Genomic DNA, 22,431 nt, shown 5'->3' on the forward strand with positions numbered 1-22,431 from the left:
CCTTAATGGTGATATTGATACGATTACGTTATGCCTGCTCAAGACAGATTAGGACAGGATGGGAAGAGCAGACGGATCCCACCAATGTCTGGATATGATAGAAGACATCAAGATAAGATAGCATGGTAGGACAGTGCTCGTCTCTGGACGTTATTGTGTATAGGTGGCAGCAGATAGTTTTTACTAGTTGAAGGCTGCTCCCAGTCTAGCATGTTGTCGACCTACCTTACCTGAATATCGTTCATTCGTTCTTTACGCCAAAGCAATATGACAGGTACGTATAACCACGTCGTAGAGTACCTTAGGTAGCGAGGTATGTAACTCGTTTTGTCACGGGAAGCCTTCTCGCGGCACGGTCGCGCCGTGGTGGGAGGTGAGCAAAGAGGCAACAGAGCTGCTGCAGCAGTATGGCATCGAGCATGACCATAGCGTGAACCACCACGACTGCCAGGCTTAATATCTCCGGACGGGTGACAACTGGACGAAGATCGACTATGGCAAAGGCGGCGGAATGGATGAAATCGTTCAAACAGGGCCAAGAGACAGGTTTTGTCGAAATATAGCCAATTGGTACCTCGACGAGCTACCGCCCATGATGTTCATGAAGGAAGTGCCCAATAGTCATGGATGGGTCAATCCTCAAGACGTGGAAGACCTGTGCCAGTGGTGGGTGAGTAACATTTTTAACCCTGGGTGACCCTTGCAGTTGCTGCAATATCTTTCTTCTTGGGTGACCGAACATCAACTTACACAATGATCAGGAATATTTTGAATACTTTTACCGAGAGTATGACGAGTTCATCTTTCCGACGACCATCCATCTAGACGTGTCGGGTCGTCCGCATGTGTTGCTAATGCATGAGAGACTGAGCGAGCATATCAACAAGCATGAGCGGCCCGAGTGGGTGACCATGGCCGAAGTGGTCGATGACTTCAAGAGCAAGAATAAACCCGCTCAGGGCGCCATGATGCCAGCATCACTAGGGGAGATCTCGAGAAATCGTCGTCGTCGTCGTCGTCGTCGTCGTCGTAAGGGTTGTAACAAACAACTCGACAGGTGCAATCATGATCTTCTGTTGATGAATTTCATGGCACCTCCGAGTTTGGCAACCTTGATAACATCGCGTAGTGTCAGACTTATCCGGGTCTGTCTTTCCGCCGCGCCAGATTCATAGAGTTCCTTGTTTCCCAGAAGGCTCCAGTTGACGATGGCTTGCTCGTTCAGATTCTCATCTGTTGCTATCTCGGAAATGCCGTGCAGGGTGTGCAAATACATATCGCCGGTAGTGACCAGCAGGCTTCGAGGTTCTTGCAGGATGCGCCGGGTAGGTTTCGGCTCGCGCTCCCCTTGTTCATTCTTCTTGTAGATTTCTAGGACCGTATGGCTGCCCAAGCTGATTGTCGCTGTGATTGGACTGTACGCCGGGCCATCCTCGTGAGGCATGATTCCTTCGCCTGGCTTGTATTCGTTGATCAGGACATGGTTGGGAACCTGGTGTGGAGACTGGTCGAAGAACTTCTGGTCTTTGAGCCGCGCAACAACGGAGCTTAGGAAAGAAGGCAAAGGTGTCTCGATCAGAGTATCGCGCGAGGAACCCGTCAGAGTACCTGGGAGGGAAAGCAGTCTCCGGTGAGAGAGGATGGTCCAGCGCGATTCGGGCAGTCTTCGGATCTCGTTGATGATCTGCTCTTCTTCGGTGGCCGTAATGAAACTGTGGATGTAGTAGCACGACCGAGGCAGATCTTCTATGGGAGCGATGCTCATGTCTTGTTTCTTGTTAGCAGAGATACGGTCAACAGGCTCGCGAGACGCATCGGACGCATTCGGAGAGTGTAGTGGTTCATTTTATGGTCTTTCATCCACGGTCTCAATCTGATGTTGGCGCAATAACATTCCAGCGCGGCATGCTCAACCGTAGACAATCTGGTGCTATGGCATGATCCGCCGTATTGTGCCTCGGCTCACTCCACTAATAGTACGTACTGGTACGAGGTACGTCACTTATCAAAAGCCTGTGACCAAGTTCTGTATACATTCTGACCAGCTTTAGGTACATCCTGTTCAACATTAATAAAACCAGTAATGGTCTGGTACGTGGAGCATTGTTGCAACATTCATTGCCCTTGGTTGGGGCTTTTTGATTTAGAAGCCTTATAACTGCAGTGGGACGAAGCGAAAGTATTTATTCATTGCCACACCCACTGCCAGTCCATTTGGTCCAACTCTACCGCGTCATGACTTTGCATGCTAGCCTTGTGCCGGTGCGATCTGGTTCCTTTTAATCTTTGCTGAAACAGAATTCTTGTTCAATCGAACCCATTGCAGCAGAAAATGGCCCAAGAATATGTGTCCCTATATCGCCAGACTTTAGCAGAACGTCAACAGCGATATGATGCTGCAATAGCCTCTGGGCAGTACACGCCTTTTCTTTACCCCTGGGACACCCTACCAGCCCTGTATCTCCTGTTTGGAATAGCGGTGGCACCACGATTTCGTCCGGGGTTGGCCAAGGCTGTCCGATATGGCTGCTTCCTCCTGGTGGTCTTGCACTTCGCATATATCGGGTCTCAGCATCGCACACTCTCGTTTGCTTCTGGCTATATGATGGGAATTTCTGGCGCTTGGGCTGTCATCATGTCCGCGGCTCTTCTTGTCTTCAACGACGTTGCAAAGGATTTCACGAGAATAGAGACGAGGCCTATCGAACCCGCAGGCGATGCAAGCCACCCTAACGGGGTCGTGGCCGTCTCAGGCTCGGACTTTGCTTCCCCGATTGACCTGACCAAGCGAAAGGTTCCGGCCGTATTTACTTCAAAGGACAAGAAGCAGCTCGGCTCTCAAGGAGGTGAGCAGCCTGCTACACGACCATACAAACTGGTATGGCAAGGCTATCCTTACGACTCAGATTGGCTACATATCATTGACTGGGCGGCGGACTTGATCACCAACTTCCGGGGCGTGAATTGGAAGCATCGGATCCAAACAGCGGGAGAAGTCGATGCTCCCATATCTCCAAATCATGGAAATCAAATTTCCAGTGCCAGAGAGGAAGCCGTAAGCGGGCCTCCTGCCGTACCTGAACAAACCCTACGATCGCTCCAATATCGAACGCTGCAAAATTTCATTACCACCTACCTGGTCTTAGACTTGTTAAAAACGACCATGATGACTGATCCTTATTTCCTGGGATTGGAACCATTGGACTCGCCTACACAATGGCCATGGCTATTCCGGCTGAACCAGCACGTTCCTGTTGCCACATCACTTGCCCGACTATTGACGTCAATGGTCGCGGTTATCACAGCGTTGACCTTTGTCTTCGGCCTCAGCCCGCTGTTCTTTGCCGTTATTCTGCCGTGTTTCATGGATGTATCATCCATCACAAAGTCACCGCTGCTTGAGCCTTGGATGTATCCACCTCAATGGTATCCCCTCGGAAGAACCGTATTACAATCTGGTCTGGCAGGCTTCTGGGGCAAGTTTTGGCATCAGATGTTTCGGTTCGGCATCTCAGAACCCTCAAGAGTCATAATCGAGGGGCTTGACCTCAACCAGCGAGGCAATGCTGCGCGAGCGACCCAGGTTCTGATAGGATTTTTGCTTTCCGGGTTGATTCATGCAGCGGGAAGTTATACCTCGTTTTCGCTCAAACCTTCGCATCCAATTTCTGGGCCTCTTGTTTTCTTTTTCTCCCAAGGCGTTGGTGTTTTGCTGCAGCAGTTTCTGGCCAAGATCCTGCGCATATGTATTCCTCAGACAAAATCTCTGCCGCCGCTCGCCCGACAGCTGGCGAAGCTTGTCTTTGTTGTGCTCTATCTTTACTTCACTGGCCCCCTTCTTGCTGACGACTTTGCACGTTGCGGCGTCTGGTTATTCGAACCATTTCCCATCAGCCCTCTCCGAGGACTAGGATTTGGGCCTGGAGGGAAGGATGAAGGGTGGTTTGCATGGTATCAGGAGGGATCGAAATGGGTCGGATGGTGGCAGGGTGACCACTGGTGGCAGAGTGGGTTAGCGATATATTAGACCCTTCTAGAGCAGCCTCAACAACAAGAAAACAATGCCTTGTCTTTCGAAGCTGAACCAAAGGGGAATGCAGTTTTGCTTGAAAATATACCTAGGTAACAATCCTGAGGTATTAATAATAGTATCCTGCCGTTCAAGTAGTAAATGCGTGAGCCTGAGGTTCAATGTCTCAGCCTGCGCTTTCTTCAACCACAACTGCGGAAGGCAATGTGATGTCACTGGCGCACTGCAGAATTCACTGCCTTCCAAGATTGCGCGTTGGGCATCTTCCCGGCATGTTTGCCTGCAGTGTCGCTCGAGAACGCTCCTGAATCTGTATTCAGACATCTTGTATTACACCATCACTACCATTTGCACGACATCTCGTGTTTGTAAGCCTCTTCTGGTTCTTGGAGTCGCGAGAAGTAAACAGAGGCTTTGACCTGACGCGAGAGGCCTTCCACGCTAAACGGCCCAAGCGGTACATTCTACGGCGCCTATAAGGCAGCCCGACGGCGGAACCTTGCCCCTTGCTAAAGCTTCAACGCAGTGGCGGACCGGCCGCTAGATCTGGAGACTCGGACTCGGACTGGCACTACAACAGACCCTGCTGCCCTGTGCTTTTCTCCGAGTGCAGAGATTAAGCAAGCCTAAGGAGCGCGGCCAGGACTCAAAGGAGGCTGCGCTCCTCTTCGCCCGTTTCATGCCACACCGTACATTCTCACATCTGTCAGTCACGAGTATCGCGATTCTCGGTCTTGCATGCACGTCATCTCCACGAACATCCATATTTGCTGCCATTGCTCTCCAGATCACGACCCAGCATTACTGGCAACAAACCCTCGCGATTGCGGTCTGATTCTTTGCGCGCTTCCCGGACATCGTGCGCGCTTGTCTCGGCCTATCGACTGTTTTCGCTCGGCCAGCGTTACCTGCAAATCGTCTCGAACCCACCCCGCGCCACCTGTTCTGTATCACGAACTCCGACATCATCTGTGCACCTCTCCATTCTCGAACCAAGTCAGCAAACGGGTCCGGCTCTGCTCGTTTGCTGATGTCCATTCGTTGTGCCCACTTCCTCCGTCATGGCAATGCCTGCGCCGCTTGCCAACGAGAAGAAGAGGGTGAAGGTTTATGAGCTGCGCGAGAATGACTGGTTTGATAGAGGCACCGGGTTCTGCACCGGGCAGATCATCAATGTACGTCCCGCATCATGTCAACTCATCTATGCGATTGCATCGGCGCGTGTTGGAGTGTAGAACAAGAGACGCGCTGACTTCTTCGTGCTCTAGGATGAACCGCGCATCTATGTGGAGTCGGAAGACCAGCCTGAGCGCATGTTGCTCGAGACCCGGATATTGAAGGATGATGGATATCAAAAACAACAAGGTGAAAATTGATCTGGGTGTCACGTACTGATGGCATGGCTGACACCTTACAGACACGTTGATCGTGTGGACAGAAAACAATGGCACGGATATGGCACTCAGCTTTCAGGAGGCTGAAGGCTGCGCAGTCATCTGGTATGTCCGCCACTTGGCGATATAATGCGCAGTGCTGATTTGGGTTTAGGGATTTTGTGCAGCAAGTGCAGCAACAGCTGCTTTCGCTACCAGGTGAGACTTCCAACAATGCGCCTCTCGGATAACTTACTGATCCGTTTCAAGATGACGGCCTCTCGGACGATGCGCTTGACAACATAACAACTTCTTTCACCCTCAACCCGCCGGAGTTGAGCAATCTCGACGAGATCGAGGCACACATAAGACAAGCGAGCCTGACGCAGGGCGGGCGCGAAGCGTTGGCAAAGTTCCTGATAAAAGAGGAATATCTACTAAAGCTAATCCCCTTGGTGGAAATGGCGGAAGATCTCGAGAGTTTACCAGACCTGCACCGCCTCTGCAATATCATGAAAGCCCTCATTCTGATGAACGACAACACTATAATAGAGCACCTTGTCACCGATGAGATTATAATCGGCGTGGTAGGAGCACTCGAATACGACCCGGATTTCCCGACCCACAAGGCTAACCACCGACAATACCTTTCGGACGAGTCGAGATACAAGGAGGTGGTCGAGATCAAAGACCAGAATATCAAGCGGAAGATCAGGCAGACATGGCGATTGCAGTATCTCAAGGATGTCGTGCTGGCACGAATCCTGGACGATCCTACATTCGGCGTGTTGAACTCGCTCATCTTTTTTAATCAGGTCGACATTGTACAACATCTACAGAACAACACGCCCTTCCTAAAAGAACTCTTTTCCATCTTTAGCGCGGACAATACAGACATCAACCGGAAAGAACAGGCTGTACATTTCCTGCAGCAGTGTACTGCTATTGCCAAAACTCTGCAGATGCAGGCGCGGGCCACTCTACTTAACAACTTCATTGCTCACGGTCTCTTTGCTGTCATCACCTTTGCGGTTAAGCACCCCTCGGCCACGATGCGCACCACGGGCATCGAGATCCTGGTGGCCCTGCTTGATCATGATCCAAACATGATGAGAGGCTACATGCTCAATGCGGTGCATGAGAAGAAGACTCCCTTGACAGATACTCTGATCGACTTGCTACATGCGGAAACAGACCTGGGCGTTAAGAACCAGCTGGCGGATGCCATCAAGATCTTGCTCGATCCTCAGCCTCCTTCCAGCGACCCTATGGCCAACAGACAGAGCTCCGAATTTATGACCAAGCTTTCCAGACCGCCTCACATGACCCAAGCTCAGCAGCAAAACGAGCAGTTTGCGCAGGATAACTTTGATCGATCGTGCCGCAAACTGTTCGCTCCGTTGAAATCCCTGGAATTTCGGGCATCGATGCAGAACTTTTCTTACCAGGAGGTCTCGCTGTTCTCATATCTGGTGGAAATCTTGACCTTCTTCGTCCGGCAGCATTCGATGAGGAGTCGGCCATTCATTTTGTCGGAAAACCTGGCTCCGCGGGTTGCTCAACTGCTCCTGGTTACGCAGAAGCCGCTGAAGCTTACGGCTCTGAAGTTCTTTCGAACAGCGCTTTCATTACAAGATCAGTTCTATGCTGCTCAGGTCGTCAAAAGTGGCGCCTTTGATGCGATTCTGGGGATTGTCATCGACAACATGCCTAGGGATAATCTCCTCAACTCGGCATGCTTGGAGTTGTTTGAATTCATCCGCAAAGAAACGATCAAGCCTATAATCATACACCTTGGCGAGGTGTATCGACAGAAACTCCAGGACATTACCCATGTGGAGACTTTTGAGAACCTTCTGATGCGATATGAGCAACTGACGACTGATCATCCAGCCCCGGAACACACCCTCTTCAGTCAAGACGACGCAACTCCGCCCATGAACCGATCAAATCTGAGTGGAAGATGGCAGGGCATTCCAGAAATGGATGCCAACGAGGAAGATTATTTCAATACCTCGGACGATGACGACGATGATCACGAGGAGGGCGCTGATCGTGAGCCTAACAAAGATGTGTCGGAACGCATGCAGTGGCATCGCAGGCGGATTAAGGCGGAAATCATGAACGGTGGTGCTTCTCCGCTCAGCAAGCCCTTGGTAGACTACCCCGATGATGACGAAGACGAAACCATGGATATAAAGACCGCTGCTACGCCTCAAACACCCTTGACCCCGGATAGTGGGAAAGAGACCTCGCCTCCGGACTCCCGGACTGCAGCTGAGAGGAAGCTGCAACCGTCACCTGATATCAAGTCGTCCAGCGAGTCCGAGCTGCAACACCCTCCTGAACGAGTGACAGAGAAGCGTCGAAGGCAGGAGGATGATGATGACGACGACGAATTAGGAAAGCTGTCTGGCGGACCAAAGCGAAGAAATTCGACTTCCAGTGCATCTAGCCTTACCTCTCAGGGATCTTTACGCCGGAAGAAGGGATTTTTGCGGTCAAAGCGAGCGAGCGATAACGCCACGCTCTCGAGCAACACCGATACTGGAAATCACGCCGAGGGCCGAAAACCGCGGAAGATTGCAATCAGTCTATCGAATCTCACGAATAAAGAAGAAGACCCATTGACCGATCCGAAGGTGCAGAACAAGCAATCTGTGACGGCCGAAGAGGAAGGTTAAGAGAAGATTCAGGGGATCTGACGTGGCTCATATCGGCGACGGTGTTGGAGGTGTCCATTTTTGTATCATGTATCCTACGGGGAATTTTCGCTCCGAGGAACGGGAGCTCTGACTCAGCTGTGTCTTTTGGCCGCATTCATGAGCCGTCCGCAATGGCTTCATTCTTGCCAAAAGCGTACCTGGAGGATGTTGTCTCAATGGCGACCGAGTGAGTCTAATTGATACGACATCGGTTGCGCACTCTTGGTTTGTGCATAGTGGCACAACAGGGGTCTCCTGATGCCTTGCTCGAAAGATAGTACGTATCAGGGCGCCGTTGTCAAGGGGATTGACAATGGTGGCATTCTGAATGAAGATGAATTGCAAGCCACAATAGACTTGGAATCATCGCCACTCTCTCGCTCTGGCATATCATTACCATCAGCCCAGTACTAGGACGAAGCAATGTGGTACTTTGGCAAAAGTTCTTCACAACAACTGAACACTATTTGTTGCTAATGCTGCTTCTCAGATCACTCCATGCATCTTAGGGTTGATCGCTCGTTGGAACCCACTTTGGGACAGTTTAGGGGGAATTACTGTAAAGCAGAACGGTTGGAGAGATATACGCGCACTCGTCTGCAAGTCTACAATGCTGCTACAACCAACGGTAGCATTTTGCAAGGATCTCGACAGAAGACTATCCCTGGAGGAAAAGCCTCTCTAGCCTCCCTAGACACCTAGCCCCTAGCCCCATGGCGCCCCTTTTCAGCCTCGCCGGAAAAGCCCACAAATGTGCCAAGAATGTTTGTTGGGTTTGTTTGTTTCTGCTTCGACTCCATACGAGTATACTCATCAGGTAGTATACTACTTACATGTATGACTCCTCTCCCGTCCGCTCTTCCCAGCACTTCCCCTACACAATCTATGGTACTGATAGAAACAGGTCGCCTAGGTCCGAAGGCGACGGGTCTCTGCGCTTTGCATCACCTAGAAAAGACAAAGTAGAAAAGAGATAAGAAGGTAGTGTTGACACCCAGCACCTGAATCTTGATTGACTTGTCACACCCTCGTTCGCGGAACTGGGACCTCATCTCAACTATCAGCGTGTCCCATTCTCCTCTCCTCTTCTCCTCTTCTCTCCTTGCAGACGGAACGGTTCATTCAGAGGATATCTTTTCAAGGCGCTGTTCATCTTCCGATTGAGGGTCAATCATGAGTCCAGACATCTCAGAATACTCTCACGACCATGTGATCCTTCTGCTTGATACGGCCGACTTTGAGAACCCCCCAGCCTGGTTGAGTGACAACTTCAATCTCATCGAGGGAGGGGTTCATGCAGGTGAGTTGCCTCCATGTTCTTGTTGCTTCCATCTCCCGCTTCTTTCTGCTGGTCATTCTTGTTCTCTTTTCTCCTTCAGTTAATGGGATGTCCGCTATGGATTATGCTTGTACGCAGCCCCTTTTGTTATGTTCTCCGTATGCGAGGTCTGTTTTCAAAATACTTTGTACACTCTGTGGCGTTGAGGCGACCTTGAAACCAGTGCATACCCTAAGATTAAAGCAGCTCCTCTCTTTCCCTCTCCTCTCCTCTCCTATCCTCTCTTTCTAACTCAATCCATTCTCCTCTATCCAAGGCGGCTCCTCACGCAACAAACTCATCATCTTCGCCGACGGAACATACATCGAACTCCTGAACTGGATCGCAGAACCCAAAGAATTCTTCGACTGGGCAGGGAAACCACCGGGCCTGATCGACTTTGCACTCACGACTCCACAGTCCGCACAAGAGACGCACGCCGCAGTCACGAAGCGGTTGCAATCGAAATCATCTTCTTCTTCGGCTCCCACCGACCCCGGTGACGGCGGATTAGGCGTGCACTTCAAGCAGCCCTTGTTTGGCGGCCGCAGACGCAAAGACGGGAAACAGGTCGAATGGTACGTGACGAAGCCGATGTTCGACACCGACGCGCCGAACGTTCCGAAACCGATCGACCAGTTCTTCCCGACTGGCAGGTTGGATGTGCCGTTCTTCTGCCACGACGTCACGGACCGGCTGCTGCGCGTGCCGTACAAGGCGCCGTCTGATATGTCGGTGTCGGCCCATCCTTGCGGCGCCCGCGGGATTTCGTCCGTGGAAGTTCTTGTCCCCGAAGCAAAGTTTGACAGTTATGTGGCGTTGTATACGGCTATCACTGGCGCCAGGCCTGTTGTGCAGGAACAGAATGAGGATGGGACTGAATTGACAGGCAAGAGCGCCGTGTTTAAGTTGAGTTTGCCGAATGGCGGAGAAGAATCTGTCAGAGACCTTAAGGGGAAGGTCGGCATTGAGCTGCGGACGCCCAGGGACAGTGAGGACGAGGCTTGGTTGACTCGTCGCGGAGTCGGGATTAGAGCAGTCCGCCTCTTTGTGGAGGATGAAGTTCATGATGCAGGGGAACGGCCTCTGGACAGTGATGGGATTGGGGCGAGTCTACTGCTCGTGGCGAACGTCTAGGGATATAACCAATATTCAGATATATGCACCCCATCCTTTTTTCCTTTCGCCCAAAAGCCATCTTCATTGATTGCGTAAAATCTGTATTTGGTCGAGACATTTGTGTATGCGGAAACAGGTCCTGCGTATTGAGGCAGAGGGCATTTGATCCTCTTTTTCTACTCCATTTCCCCTATAGCCAGTGATACTACATCCACACAGAGACACAGAGACACAGAGACACAGAGACACAGAGACACAGAGATAATCTTCACATGTCTCCAGACGAGACTGTGTCTAGAAAGTGAGAGTCAGAAACCCCCTAAGCACCGCCGATTCGCTGATTACCATGACCATCACCGTGAGCCTCATGATGCTGCTTCGCATGAAGGTCCTCCACAGGCGCATCGACACGATAATTCATAGTGTTGCGCAGATCCCCGAGAAAGAAACAGGCAACGCAAGCCACGGCCCCGAAAGGCGCGGCAATGATATACACGACGCACAGCGAGTCCGCGAAGGCCTGTTTCAAAGCCACAACCCCCACGCTCACAATGTCAGACGATACACCAGGGACAGCGCCCAGAGCGGCCCTGTCGTTCGCCACAAGAGCGGTGACGAACGCCCCGATCGAACTGGCAGGCAGACCGGCCTGGAGGGTGGCGGCACCCACTTGTTTGGGAATGTTCGTGTCGAGTCTGCTGTTCAGGGCTGCCGAATAGATGGCCGTGAAGACAGTGGCTGCGACGGCTCGGGACGAGGTGGTGACGGCCGTGGCTGTCGCGATCAGTCGGTGCGGTGTGGCCAGCTGGACGCCGGAGATGATGAGGATCAGTGGCGCGCCGAACCCGAAGCCGGCCAGGCCGCCGAGACAGAGCTGTGTGAGTCCGTCGTCGGGCTGGATGGTGGCCCAGCCGACCACGCCCGCCGTGAACAGGAGGTAGCCGAGGAACAGGGGTTCGCGGATCGTGCGGAACCGCGTGCTCGCCATGCCCCATGCCACGGTGGACAGGCAGCCGCAGACCCAGAAGGGCATGGAGCGCGCGGCGACCTGCAAGGGATCTGTTGCGAAGAGATTGGTGGACCTGATGACGGGATTGCACGTATGAGTTGGTCTGTCTATCAATGCCAAATCGAAAGGAAAAGGAAGAAGGAAGAAGAAGTGTCTGTCCTTCTAGGTAGGTTTGCTCTTTCTGGATAACTTACATGACTGGGTAAAAGACAATGAACGAGAACAACATGACCCCCTCGATGAAGATTAGGCCCAGGCAGACGGCGAACGTCCGCCCTTGGGCCTTTCCTCCCTTGAAGAGATCGTGGTGCAGGATGCCCGTCTGGGTACCCTTCCATTCGTAGATGCCGAAGCTGATAAGGATCACGATCCCAGTGATCAAAGTGCTTATTGTGCGCACATTGAGCCAGCTGTACAGCCCGCCACCGAGATTGAGGCCGGTCAGGAACAGTGATAGACCGGCTGTGAGCAGACCGCATCCAGGAAGGTCGAGATGACCCAGTTTCTGCCAGAATGAAAGATGGTCAAGACGCGTATGTCGTTTCGGAGGACGGTAGCCGATGAGAATTCCCAGCGCTGTGGCTCCCCACATGCCCATTTGAATCCACTGTAGTTTGCATGGTCAAGGTCAGCCCCAGCTCGAGCTTTGGAAGAGGCATATGTGTATGGTGAATTCAGGTCAGGGGTTTTTGTGTCAAATGAAGAGGCGGCCTCAGGCAGCTTGCATATTCATTTCATGGAGAATCGAGATGTCGTGTCAGGGCGAGTTTGAGCCGTGGAAAAGAGTATGGTGGAAAAGGGTATAAGAACTGGACGCAATACATACGTAGAATTTGCGCCAGCCATTCTTCTCATCACCCTTGGTAAGGGCTCCGATAATGAGAGGTCCACAAACAGCACCGGTGCATGCCGCAATGTTCATCCCGGCCTGGGCCACTGGTGACCGAAAGACACAAGTTAGAAAGTTTTCCGGTCGACAGAACGTCCCGAACAGCGCGCTGACGGCAGTGTTCGGACTCCTAGAAACTTACTAGGTCTCCATCTGCGAGGCAAGATCTCACTAGGCACAGCATAGGCCAGAGGCACCGAAGCGAAACCTACGCCGATGAGTGTCTGCGCTGCAATCAATCTGTAAATGTCGCCCGAGCCGGGAGCGATGGCAGATCCGACAAGCGAGATCAGACTCGAGCCAACCAGAATAGTCTTTCGAGCCTGGAATGTGTCCGAGGCTGCCGATATCACTGGTCCAAGAACTGCTTGGACGAGAGACAAAGAGTTTGGCACCCAGGTCTCTGCGGGCCTGTTGTTGAGACTCGTTCCGATATATGATAGCTGAAATTACACAAGCGGGCAGTGCTCATCAGCCATGCACTCACAAAGAGCAATAAAGAGATGGTGATATAGTACTCTGTGGTCGGGTTATGGTGTGGAGAGAGAAGTGAATGTGTTTTACGTCGAGGTCAGTCCGCAGGGAAGTTGGGTATGCAATTTGCTGGCTGGACATGACTTACCACGGCAGGTGGCCCCTGAAGAGCCACTACCTGGACCAGATTCAAAAGGCACATGGAGAGAAGTGCAATCCAGGTACGGGCATGGAGTTGCGGCTCCTCATCAACCTCAGTATATATGAGGTTAGGGTTGTTGTTGTGGTCGATGGCTTCCGAGACCTGCTCGTGGTGTTTTTCGTCTGGCAGGCCTGTTTGCTCCTTGATCGAGAGACTTTGGTGATCATGGCGTTCAAGAGGCAGCTTTTCTGCTACTGACCCTCGAGAGTTGGAACTCATGTTTGTGTCGTCGTTATGCAGCGTAGGCGGTGGCGGTGGCTGGCTTCATTTCTTGAGGGATTGCGGAAGGAGGAGGATTTTCCTTCCATGCCTTGTATCAGTCCGATCAAAGTGAATGTCTCGCGTCCAGGTAGTAGGCCAGTACGACAGTCATGTTGTGCACGGGGAGCGGCTAGCTTCGAGAGTGAGGTGGGACAAACAATTGGACCTGGATGATGTGCGGGCGGGCATACTGGTGGGACAGGAGGAGGTGCAGCTAAAGAAAGATCGGGATCTGCAAGGACGCTTGGTGTCATGTTTCTCACACCGCAGTCACTCCGCGATCCAAGATTTTGTCGTTTTGCAGTCCGGATTGGCGTCGAGATTGTTAGGAGTTCCGGACTGCCGATGATCTCCGCCCCTGAAATCTTCAGCCTTGCCAGTCCCTGTAACAGCAGCATTCAGGTTCTACCTCACATCTCTTGGGATTGACTCGTCACTCGGCAAGGTGGTGTGACTTCCCTCGTCTTTTGATATAACACAGCATCGACGAGACGTATGGCCTGCTGTGACACTGTACCATATTTCTAACAGTCTGTCGTGGGGTGATGATTGGTCCCCACATTTCGAACAAAAGCCAAAGTACGGGGATCTTCGTCAAAGGAGACTTCGAGATCGGGGCCAATTTGGGCCCTGAATTAGTCTTCTGGGGAGCATCAGTGGGTAGTTTTCTGTCTGTCGAAGAAACCGAAGCGTCTGCGTCTCAGGTTAGCTTTTGATGGTAGAAGGCAAGCAAGAGGATTTAATAAGGTAACACGCATGAAATCAGCCGGAGCAACTGTCTGTAGAGGACGAAAGATAGACTTACCTCGACGATTCCCCTATATCTGTTCTATTAGACCGAAGCTAGGCGTCATTCGATCGCGCAGTCGCGATACGGATGAGCCTAGACCATGATCTTAGTAGCTCAATCAACGAGAATGGGACCAGCATTGCAGACAAGGTAAAAGGATTCAGAAGAACGAAGAACAGCAGGAATGATCCCATGACCGAGGAAAGCTGAACGTGCTTCAGCATTGTCAATAAGTAAGAAGATGTCTCTTTTGGAAGCTCAGACAAACCAGGATTTTCCAGTCAAGAGATATATTTTGATTCGATTCAAAACAATGGCGTTTCCTCCCAGAGTCTCCATTGTGAATGCTGGTCCAACATTATGCATCCCTAATCGTCCAGAATAGGACGGAATACCACCTTTTGCTTCATGGTTGCTTTGCTGCCGCCTTATCATGCAGATCCTGACCCTCGGCCTCCATGGAACCGACTTTGACTGAATCATCGATCCGCTGGGCTTTGTCACTCGCCATGCCCTCGGGACCTTTCAAAGCCTCGTCCACACTCTCGCTGAATGCCTGGCCCGCTCCGATCTCGGGTAGCGAAGGCGCCGTGGTGGTTTTAGATGTTGGCAGATGCCGGCCAATGTCACGATCAACGGCCGTTTTGATTCCATTGTTCGATTTCTGCTCGTCGATAGTGTTCCTAAAGGAGAAGGATTGAAGTGTCAGTACAAGTCTGCTCTTATTCCACATCCTTCCCCTCGAATAAGGAATCTGGGCGATTCACGTTGTCATCAACGTCCCCCGCGTAAGGGATTGCTGAATATGATCCCCCCTTTCCCGTCCCGTACAGTGGGGTCTTCGAGAGCGGTGAATTAAATGACACTCTCATATGATGCCATGACCAACCGTTTTCGCCCTCCAAATCAAACACCGTTCCTTATATCAAACACAGGACTTTTGATCAGGGGTAGAAGAATTCCAATTCAAGGTGGTAATCTTCCCCCGTACTCTGGACAGGATCCAACAGGGAGTACTGTGTATGGGTGGGATACTTACTGTGCAATGCCATGCTGATTCGCATCGAGGCTGGTGGGTTCGTGTTCTTGTGCATGCCCGCTTTTTGAGTCGGGCATGTTCGTTTGGGCGTCCGTCATTTTGACTTCACTTTGGTTGTACAGGCTGTACGAAACCGAGTCCGAATACTTGGGTAGATTGGTTGTCTGTTGCTTTTCAGGGAGCCAAGATGGAGGTTTCAGCGAGGCTGTGGTGGAGTGGAGGAAGGCGAGATGTAACCGTGTACCGTCAAGAGGGAGAATGTCGATATGTCAGTGGCGAAGGGATGGTTCTGGGTGTTCGGTCAGTTGGTTGCCACAAGCATTGAGGTAACGAGGTTGAAAAGGAGAAATACGTAGGATATGACGTAAAACACGGGAGTTATTGTTAGAAGTTGAAACCATACCTATTCTCCCTATATACATCCCAAGGCTGTGTATTGTTGAATATTGGACTCCACTTGCCACTCAGGGGCATTGAAAGGCACCTCACGGGTGACTATGCTGTGTCCTGCCATCAGCAATGTAGGACGAAAGGCCACAAGGCACCTTATGTTGAGACTTCAATTGACATTTTGACAACGTATGACTTGGTAGGTCTTCTGTCTCGACTACCTCTACAGATGAATCGAATTCATGACGCTTCACAACTCCACGCGGCGTACGACTGACCGGTTGTCCAACCCCACCCAAAGAGCCGTGCTCTTCAATCCATCTAACATTGGAACTCATTTATTCAACTCCGAGCAGTGTAACGTCTCCACATCAACAGCATCAACCGATAGCAGTGCAATGCCCGAATGAATCAGTATATCTCTTTCTAAGCCTTGATTATGAAAATCAGCGTGTAAAGCCACGTCATCTTTTGTTCACGCCATCAATGGATTTCATAGTTTCGTAAACCTCATTGACCAGCTTCTTTCTGAAAGCGCGAGCCTCAGGAGTGTCCACGTCAATGGCATCGGCTTTGAGAAGAACATGTTGCATAACACTTTCGCTCAGCTTTCGGTGCTCTTTCTCTCTCGCCTGAAGATCGGAGGGCGGATTGGAGACGAATTTGCGGCAGAGAGGAAGCCAATCTTCGTGGAAGACATCGGACAGTGTCTGGAGTTTTCCCAAGGGGGTGTTAGGGTCTGCTGCACGAGTTGATGGTGCCGACGTGGAGCCCGGGTTAGGCGAAGTCCCTCGAGTCCGCGATGGTTCTCGTCGATAAGCACGGTCGTCCGGTTCCGGCCTCGAGCTGCCACGAGACTGCCGTTCCGATGCTGTTCCTGAAGGTACATGGCCGTTAGGCGAAAGAAAATGTGAGCCGTTTGGGGTTCTGGGCTGCGACATTTGCTCGCTGCTCCGGTGTCTGATGGATGACAAGGCTCGAGGCCGTCGACGAGGATTCTGGGTTGAGGCCGCCACGCTATCTTCTCCACTGGACGAATGACCCTCCCTGTCGCTGTAATCCAGAACACTTTCTGTCTTGATGGCCGCAACTTCACTATTCTGCTTGATGTTGTATTTTTTCAATGGCCAGGAATCGTGTTTCAGATCGCGCTTCTTGTAAACCAACCGCACTCTTCTGGGGTCCGTCTGAAGCCACTGTGCGACGGTATCTCTCAATTGGCCGACAAATGCTCTTCCTTCACTGATGGAATACGGGGGGAATTCGATGGGGAGGAGCGTGGCCATATAGCGCACACGAATGACATCGGGAGCATCCGGGTCATCACCGTCGCCATGAAACTTTGCTGCCGAAGAGCGTGGCGTGTCTTGCAGCATTCCGTGGTCGGCATCAATATATTCGAAGTGGTTGGAGAGGTTGCGGGCATACGGATCGACCAGGTTGCTGGTATAAGGGGAGCCCCCACTCCGACCACCACCAGAGGTAGCGTAATTGCCGTAGGCGCTCATCAGAGAGCGAAAAAGAACGAAGATGAGAGAGAGGAGGACGGCGCCGACGGTGGTGTAGGACGCGGTTGAGTAGGTTGTAAGAGCAGTATGGACGGTGTCGTGGACGTTGGCGGGCAGGTGTTGTAAAAGCGGTTGGATCAGGCTGGAAAGATTTTGCGGGAGTTCAGAGAACCTGGCCTGAAGACTTGAGGAAGCCACGGTGACAGATGTTGAGGTCTAAGACCAGCGAAGTCAACCCGAGCGCTTGATCAAAACATCAGCCTGATGAAACTGTGCGGGCGGCGATTGTTGATGATGGAGTCAAGGAGAAAACGCGGTCGATAGAAGATCGAAGGCGGCGTCAAGTGGAGCAGCGAAGGAGGTGGATTCGAGGGAATCGTCTGATGTGGCCAGACAGACGAGGGGTAGAGGCAGTGGTTGGACCGGGCAAGATTTTATGGTAGTGAATCGGGCAGAGATCACAGAGATGGTCAAGGATGGTTTTGGTAAGTTGTTGAGTCGCAACGTGAGTGGTAGAGATGCGAGACTGCGCAAGGGGAGAGGCCTCGAACAGATTCTGCTGCTGTTGCTGTTGGTGCTGTGACTTTGTCTCGGCTCAGGCGGATGACGCACGAGACAGAGGGACTGGAGGCGCGATATTGTCCTATTCTACGGCGGTAGGACTTTGCAACAACTGTTTTATTTATGGCAACGCTTGCGTGGCGATGGTTGGGCTATATTGGCTATCGAAGGCAGATGTAGCAAGAACAAGAATACCATCAGCAGAGATGTTGTCCACCGTCCCGAACTGAGAATAGTGCTGATGAAGCACTGTTGTAGGCATCCTCTCTCGGGCGCGGTATTGGCAGCCCCGGAAGGGAACAACGTTCTGCCGATGGGAGTGGTAGTACTTCGCCGTAATGATATCTCCTGCAGCGACTGTCATCACTCTTCGTCTTGTTCCAGGAACACGAGGTATAGACTCCCGGTCACCAAATCGTCCACACCAAAGCTCAAGCACTGCTAACGTGAGTTGCAAGTCGACGTGCTTCTCCGCGTGAGATCTGCCATTGTGCGATGTCCAGTCCCAGCAATGCTACGGTCCGCCTTAACACTTCCAGACGGGAATCTCTCGTCATCTCTGACTAAGACAGCATCACCGCTACCACAACTGCGACGACACCACTACTCTGTACTACCACCACACCGACCTACGAATGCAAGTTCATGCCTTGGATACCTATCCGAATGTACGTCGGTCGTCAATCTCGATCTGCAATCGCCTGATCCTGCGCTTCTCCCTCACAGCGAGCAATGCCACTACCGGACGTCTTGATTAGACCAAGACCGCGCAGGGGACACATGTGACGACAGACTTCGGAGCAACACATCCCCTATCCTTGAAATGCGATTTGATGTCATACTACCTTGGAACCTCCCAACATCCCACGTCGAATACCGCGTCGATTTTAGCCGCAAAGCTGGTACCTGCCTGGCCCTGGCACAAAAGACGTTGCGGGATGATTTCCTTATGCTTGACTTTCTTCACCCACACCACAGGTTCCTGGTTGAGGATGGGAGGGTTTCACGTTCGGGGTCGAGAGGTCGACGGAGGTTTCAGATTCCTTGGAGCGTGAGAGCCGTAAACTGTCGTCCCTCAAGAGTTGCCGTAGAACATAAGGTAGGTCAGGTAGGCTACGACACATCCCACCAGACTATTCTTTGTCGGACCTGGTTGCCGCAACCCCCGCGCAGGGGCTGATGAGGCTTGATACTGCCTGCTCTGTTACAGGGTCGTTCGGAAGGACAACAACGCCCCAGGGACCACGTGCAACTGATTGAAAGGCAGCATTGCGCCCACTAGAAAAGATGAGTGGCTTTCCACTGTGATTGTGATCCGTCATATCTCGGTTTCCATGTTCTCACCGTAGATTTGCTCTTTCCTTGGGCGCCCAGGTCCCCTTTTCTCGTCCAACGGTATGTCATCCGATACGTCGGTCAACATTGTGTGCAACATCCAACCTCTCTCGTCAGCCACATACCTAGGGCTGATCCCTCTTATGTGAGGTAACTGCTCAACTGCTGTTCACACTTGAGTGAAATCATTGGCACACCGCCCAAACTACGTTCAACATTAACTTCCTCGACTTCACTCACAGCCGCGCAAGACGTACCTTTCCCACGCTCCTCACGCTCATCTTCATCCTCAGCCTCTATCCTCTACTCCCACAACTCTGACATGACCGCGGTTTATGATGGATCTGTACACTCTTCCCAATGCCACTGAGCCTCCTCAGCCCACGGCTTCGCCTATCTCAATCCCGTCGATCCTCTCCGCTACTACACTCACGGTCTTTCTGATCAGCCTCGTCTACTGGTGTGTGCAAGACTTTCGTCTTTACATATCTTTGGGGCCTGGTGGTCCTCCATACAACATCTGGGGCTGGTTACTCACCTCTTTCATCGTCAGACCGTTCACTCTCGCTGCTGATGAAACAACATGGACTGGGGATTACCCGGATACTGGGTGTCACAAGGAGATCGAGGCTCTGCCAGAGCGTGCTAGGGGACGACCGGTGGTCCTGGGGATTGCTCCTCAAAGACAACTAACTCAACTTGCTGAACCAGACATGAACAAGGTAAGCTTGCGGAAAAATGAGAAGTCCATCCAGTTCAAATCAACGGTATAATCGGTAACTTCTGCTACTCTCAGCTAATATTGCCAGCGTGTGTTATCTCTCCTGTCATCTGCGGTGCAGAACAACCCCAAGTTGTTGCAACAAAGACTTTCCGAGTTTGAGAAACATCATATTGCGCTGTTTGTCCATCCGAGTCTTTTCTCCAAGCCTGCAAATCTTCCGGAAACGGCCATCAGATCGAGAGGAGAATTGGGGCATATTCACGACGAAACCTCCCTTCACCTGTACTTTTCACCTGCCGACGCCAAGGTCATCATCGAGAAAGGTTGGGCGGAACGACACCGATGTGCACGCACTCAGCCATGGTGGTTTGGTTGCAAGAAATTCATGTTCAAGATCGGTGACACTTTTCTGCTGCTTTACGCCCCTCGAGATGAGGCCGAGTTTGGCGTTCTGAAGACTCTGATCAGAGCAAGTGCCAGGTTTATGACTGGACAGGAGGATATTGCGGAACCGTGATGTCCGGCTTGAGGACTGGGGCAATGCAGGTGCTCAGCAAACGAAGTCACGCTCAGCTTTACGATTTCACGCATGGCGCTAGGGTGGGAATTGCTGTGACTGCGCGGCCTTGAACGCAAAAAGATTGCTGGTGTTGTCAGGCGGTTCAACCGTTAGAGCTGTACATACATGATGCCCTTCGACGTCTCAGCGGGCTAGCACTTATGGCTTTTCAGAACATTCAACACGGTCTTTCATTAACTGTCTCATTCTCCAAACCAACAGAAGTTGCGGCTCTGGTGTTGATCAATTAAGTAGTCCAGGTTCAGGCCAGTTGCTGCCATCCAAATGACCTTTGCATCCCCTGGCTGATCAACTGAGCCGTTGCATTCAGGAATCGGTATCACGCCGCTTTAAAATGTGTCTAGACGTCCTCGCTCTATTGTCCTCCGCAAAGATGTCCGATCCGACATGGTTTTAAAGCGGCTGGATCCGACGGTAGCCGTCTCTCGCCAGCACCGCCAATTCGGCCAATATCTTGACGCATTTGATTACCCATACGTTTCATTCGCCTTTTCGCCAGTCATCCCACTACCACGACCACCTCAACACCATCGGCGAGGAGCTCTATAGCGATGGCCGCGACAATCCCTCGTTACCGTTGCCTCAACGGCCATTCATGGTCCTCCCCGTTCAAGGTCTTCCTCCCGCATGCCACAGCCTCGACCTCTAGCTCAGGACCCTCCCGATCCTTCGCCACCACGACCGACGACCTCCCCACCACCAACCCTCGAGCCAAACGCACCACATTCGCCGACAAGCTCAATGCCGGTCCTTCATTCTCGGACTTTGTTTCTGGGAAAGAAGCCCCTCTCGACCCAGCCGAGGCCTACGCTCTGAAAACGGCGCTTGTAGGCCCAAAGGGCAAGAAAAAAGAAATCACCCGGCTTCCACCATGGCTGAAAACACCCATACCAGACAGCTCATCTTACAAGAAGATCAAAAACGACCTGCGCGGTCTGAATCTGCACACTGTATGCGAAGAGGCGCGATGCCCAAACATTTCCGACTGCTGGGGCGGAAGCAGCAAGTCAGCCGCGACGGCGACAATCATGCTCATGGGCGACACCTGCACGCGAGGCTGTCGCTTCTGCAGTGTGAAGACATCCAAGGCCCCTCCTCCCTTGGATCCTCATGAGCCGGAACATACAGCTGAAGCTCTGTCGCGATGGGGACTGGGCTATGTGGTCCTGACCAGTGTGGACCGTGACGATTTGGCGGATGGTGGTGCCCACCATTTCGCGGAGACGGTTCGCAAGATCAAGTCCAAGGCTCCCGCGATGCTGGTCGAGTGTCTCACGGGTGACTACGCCGGTGATTTGGAGATGGTCAAACTCGTCGCCACTTCCGGGTTGGACGTGTATGCGCACAACGTCGAGACGGTGGAGGCGTTGACGTCGCAGGTGCGCGACCGCCGTGCCACGTTCCGGCAGTCTCTCAGTGTCCTGAAGGCCGCTAAGGAGGCCAAGCCGGGACTGATCACCAAGACCTCCATCATGCTCGGACTCGGCGAGACCGAGGAACAAGTCTGGGCTGCAATGCGCGAATTGCGTGCCATTGACGTCGACGTGGTCACCTTTGGTCAGTACATGCGGCCGACGAAGCGACATATGCCTGTGCATGAATATGTCACGCCTGCTGTGTTCGAGCAGTGGAGAGTGCGGGCTCTCGAGATGGGCTTCTTGTATGTTGCCAGTGGCCCGCTGGTCCGGAGCAGTTATAAAGCCGGCGAAGCGTTTATCGAGAACGTGTTGAAGAAGAGACGGGCGGGCCGAGCGGAGACTGCCAATGCTGATATCGCGGGTGACATTCCTGTCAAGATCATCGAGTCTGGAAACCTTTGATCTTGACTCGAATGACTTTGTTATTTATGGGTTCGGAATGGTATACGGTGTTCAGGTACTCGGTTTGGTGTTTCGCGGGATGTACAGTCGGGATCGAAGAGACCACGCTTGTTCGGCGGTTTCCAAGTTTCTCGTACGATCTGCTTTCGGAGGAGGACATGTCTACAGACCATTCTTTGAATCACGCTTCAAGTATCATGTCACTGTCAACCATTGACCAAGAGAGACTGCTTCTACATCGCGTCCTGGTTCAACAGTGCCACAGATGCAGATGTCATTATAACGAGCCAACCCATTTTTCTGC

General features: G+C 52.1%; 10 protein-coding genes across 10 annotated transcripts; 6 read left to right on the plus strand and 4 right to left on the minus strand.

Annotated features, from left to right (window-relative positions):
- Positions 1-334: 334 nt before the first annotated feature.
- Positions 335-989, plus strand: A1O1_00109 (uncharacterized protein; the record flags this gene model as incomplete). Its single annotated transcript, XM_007721030.1, has 2 exons — positions 335-670; positions 762-989. Coding segments are annotated over exons 1-2 (387 nt in total), but the record flags the coding sequence as incomplete, so codon positions are not given.
- A 74-nt stretch (positions 990-1,063) lies between these two features.
- A1O1_00110 (uncharacterized protein) lies at positions 1,064-1,765 on the minus strand (the record flags this gene model as incomplete). Its single annotated transcript, XM_007721031.1, has 1 exon — positions 1,064-1,765. One exon carries the CDS (start codon positions 1,763-1,765, stop codon positions 1,064-1,066), a length of 702 nt encoding a protein of 233 aa, XP_007719221.1.
- Positions 1,766-2,332: 567 nt separating this feature from the next.
- Positions 2,333-4,027, plus strand: A1O1_00111 (uncharacterized protein; the record flags this gene model as incomplete). The annotated part of the gene is made up of 1 exon (XM_007721032.1): positions 2,333-4,027. The coding sequence occupies one exon, from the start codon at positions 2,333-2,335 to the stop codon at positions 4,025-4,027; it is 1,695 nt and encodes a 564-aa protein (XP_007719222.1).
- Positions 4,028-5,091: 1,064 nt separating this feature from the next.
- On the plus strand, positions 5,092-8,087 carry A1O1_00112 (uncharacterized protein; the record flags this gene model as incomplete). Its single annotated transcript, XM_007721033.1, has 5 exons — positions 5,092-5,205; positions 5,299-5,395; positions 5,448-5,529; positions 5,579-5,622; positions 5,674-8,087. 5 exons carry the CDS (start codon positions 5,092-5,094, stop codon positions 8,085-8,087), a joined length of 2,751 nt encoding a protein of 916 aa, XP_007719223.1.
- Positions 8,088-9,281: 1,194 nt separating this feature from the next.
- On the plus strand, positions 9,282-10,563 carry A1O1_00113 (uncharacterized protein; the record flags this gene model as incomplete). The annotated part of the gene is made up of 2 exons (XM_007721034.1): positions 9,282-9,408; positions 9,704-10,563. The coding sequence occupies 2 exons, from the start codon at positions 9,282-9,284 to the stop codon at positions 10,561-10,563; spliced, it is 987 nt and encodes a 328-aa protein (XP_007719224.1).
- Positions 10,564-10,864: 301 nt separating this feature from the next.
- Positions 10,865-12,152, minus strand: A1O1_00114 (uncharacterized protein; the record flags this gene model as incomplete). Its single annotated transcript, XM_007721035.1, has 2 exons — positions 10,865-11,627; positions 11,749-12,152. 2 exons carry the CDS (start codon positions 12,150-12,152, stop codon positions 10,865-10,867), a joined length of 1,167 nt encoding a protein of 388 aa, XP_007719225.1.
- Positions 12,153-14,576: 2,424 nt separating this feature from the next.
- On the minus strand, positions 14,577-14,903 carry A1O1_00115 (uncharacterized protein; the record flags this gene model as incomplete). The annotated part of the gene is made up of 1 exon (XM_007721036.1): positions 14,577-14,903. The coding sequence occupies one exon, from the start codon at positions 14,901-14,903 to the stop codon at positions 14,577-14,579; it is 327 nt and encodes a 108-aa protein (XP_007719226.1).
- Positions 14,904-16,063: 1,160 nt separating this feature from the next.
- Positions 16,064-17,107, minus strand: A1O1_00116 (uncharacterized protein; the record flags this gene model as incomplete). Its single annotated transcript, XM_007721037.1, has 1 exon — positions 16,064-17,107. The coding sequence occupies one exon, from the start codon at positions 17,105-17,107 to the stop codon at positions 16,064-16,066; it is 1,044 nt and encodes a 347-aa protein (XP_007719227.1).
- Positions 17,108-19,341: 2,234 nt separating this feature from the next.
- On the plus strand, positions 19,342-20,244 carry A1O1_00117 (uncharacterized protein; the record flags this gene model as incomplete). The annotated part of the gene is made up of 2 exons (XM_007721038.1): positions 19,342-19,725; positions 19,813-20,244. 2 exons carry the CDS (start codon positions 19,342-19,344, stop codon positions 20,242-20,244), a joined length of 816 nt encoding a protein of 271 aa, XP_007719228.1.
- A 614-nt stretch (positions 20,245-20,858) lies between these two features.
- On the plus strand, positions 20,859-22,127 carry A1O1_00118 (lipoyl synthase, mitochondrial; the record flags this gene model as incomplete). Its single annotated transcript, XM_007721039.1, has 1 exon — positions 20,859-22,127. The coding sequence occupies one exon, from the start codon at positions 20,859-20,861 to the stop codon at positions 22,125-22,127; it is 1,269 nt and encodes a 422-aa protein (XP_007719229.1).
- Positions 22,128-22,431: the final 304 nt, after the last annotated feature.

Source organism: Capronia coronata (assembly GCF_000585585.1).
Source record: "Capronia coronata CBS 617.96 chromosome Unknown acBCG-supercont1.1, whole genome shotgun sequence".
Classification (NCBI taxonomy): domain Eukaryota; kingdom Fungi; phylum Ascomycota; class Eurotiomycetes; order Chaetothyriales; family Herpotrichiellaceae; genus Capronia; species Capronia coronata.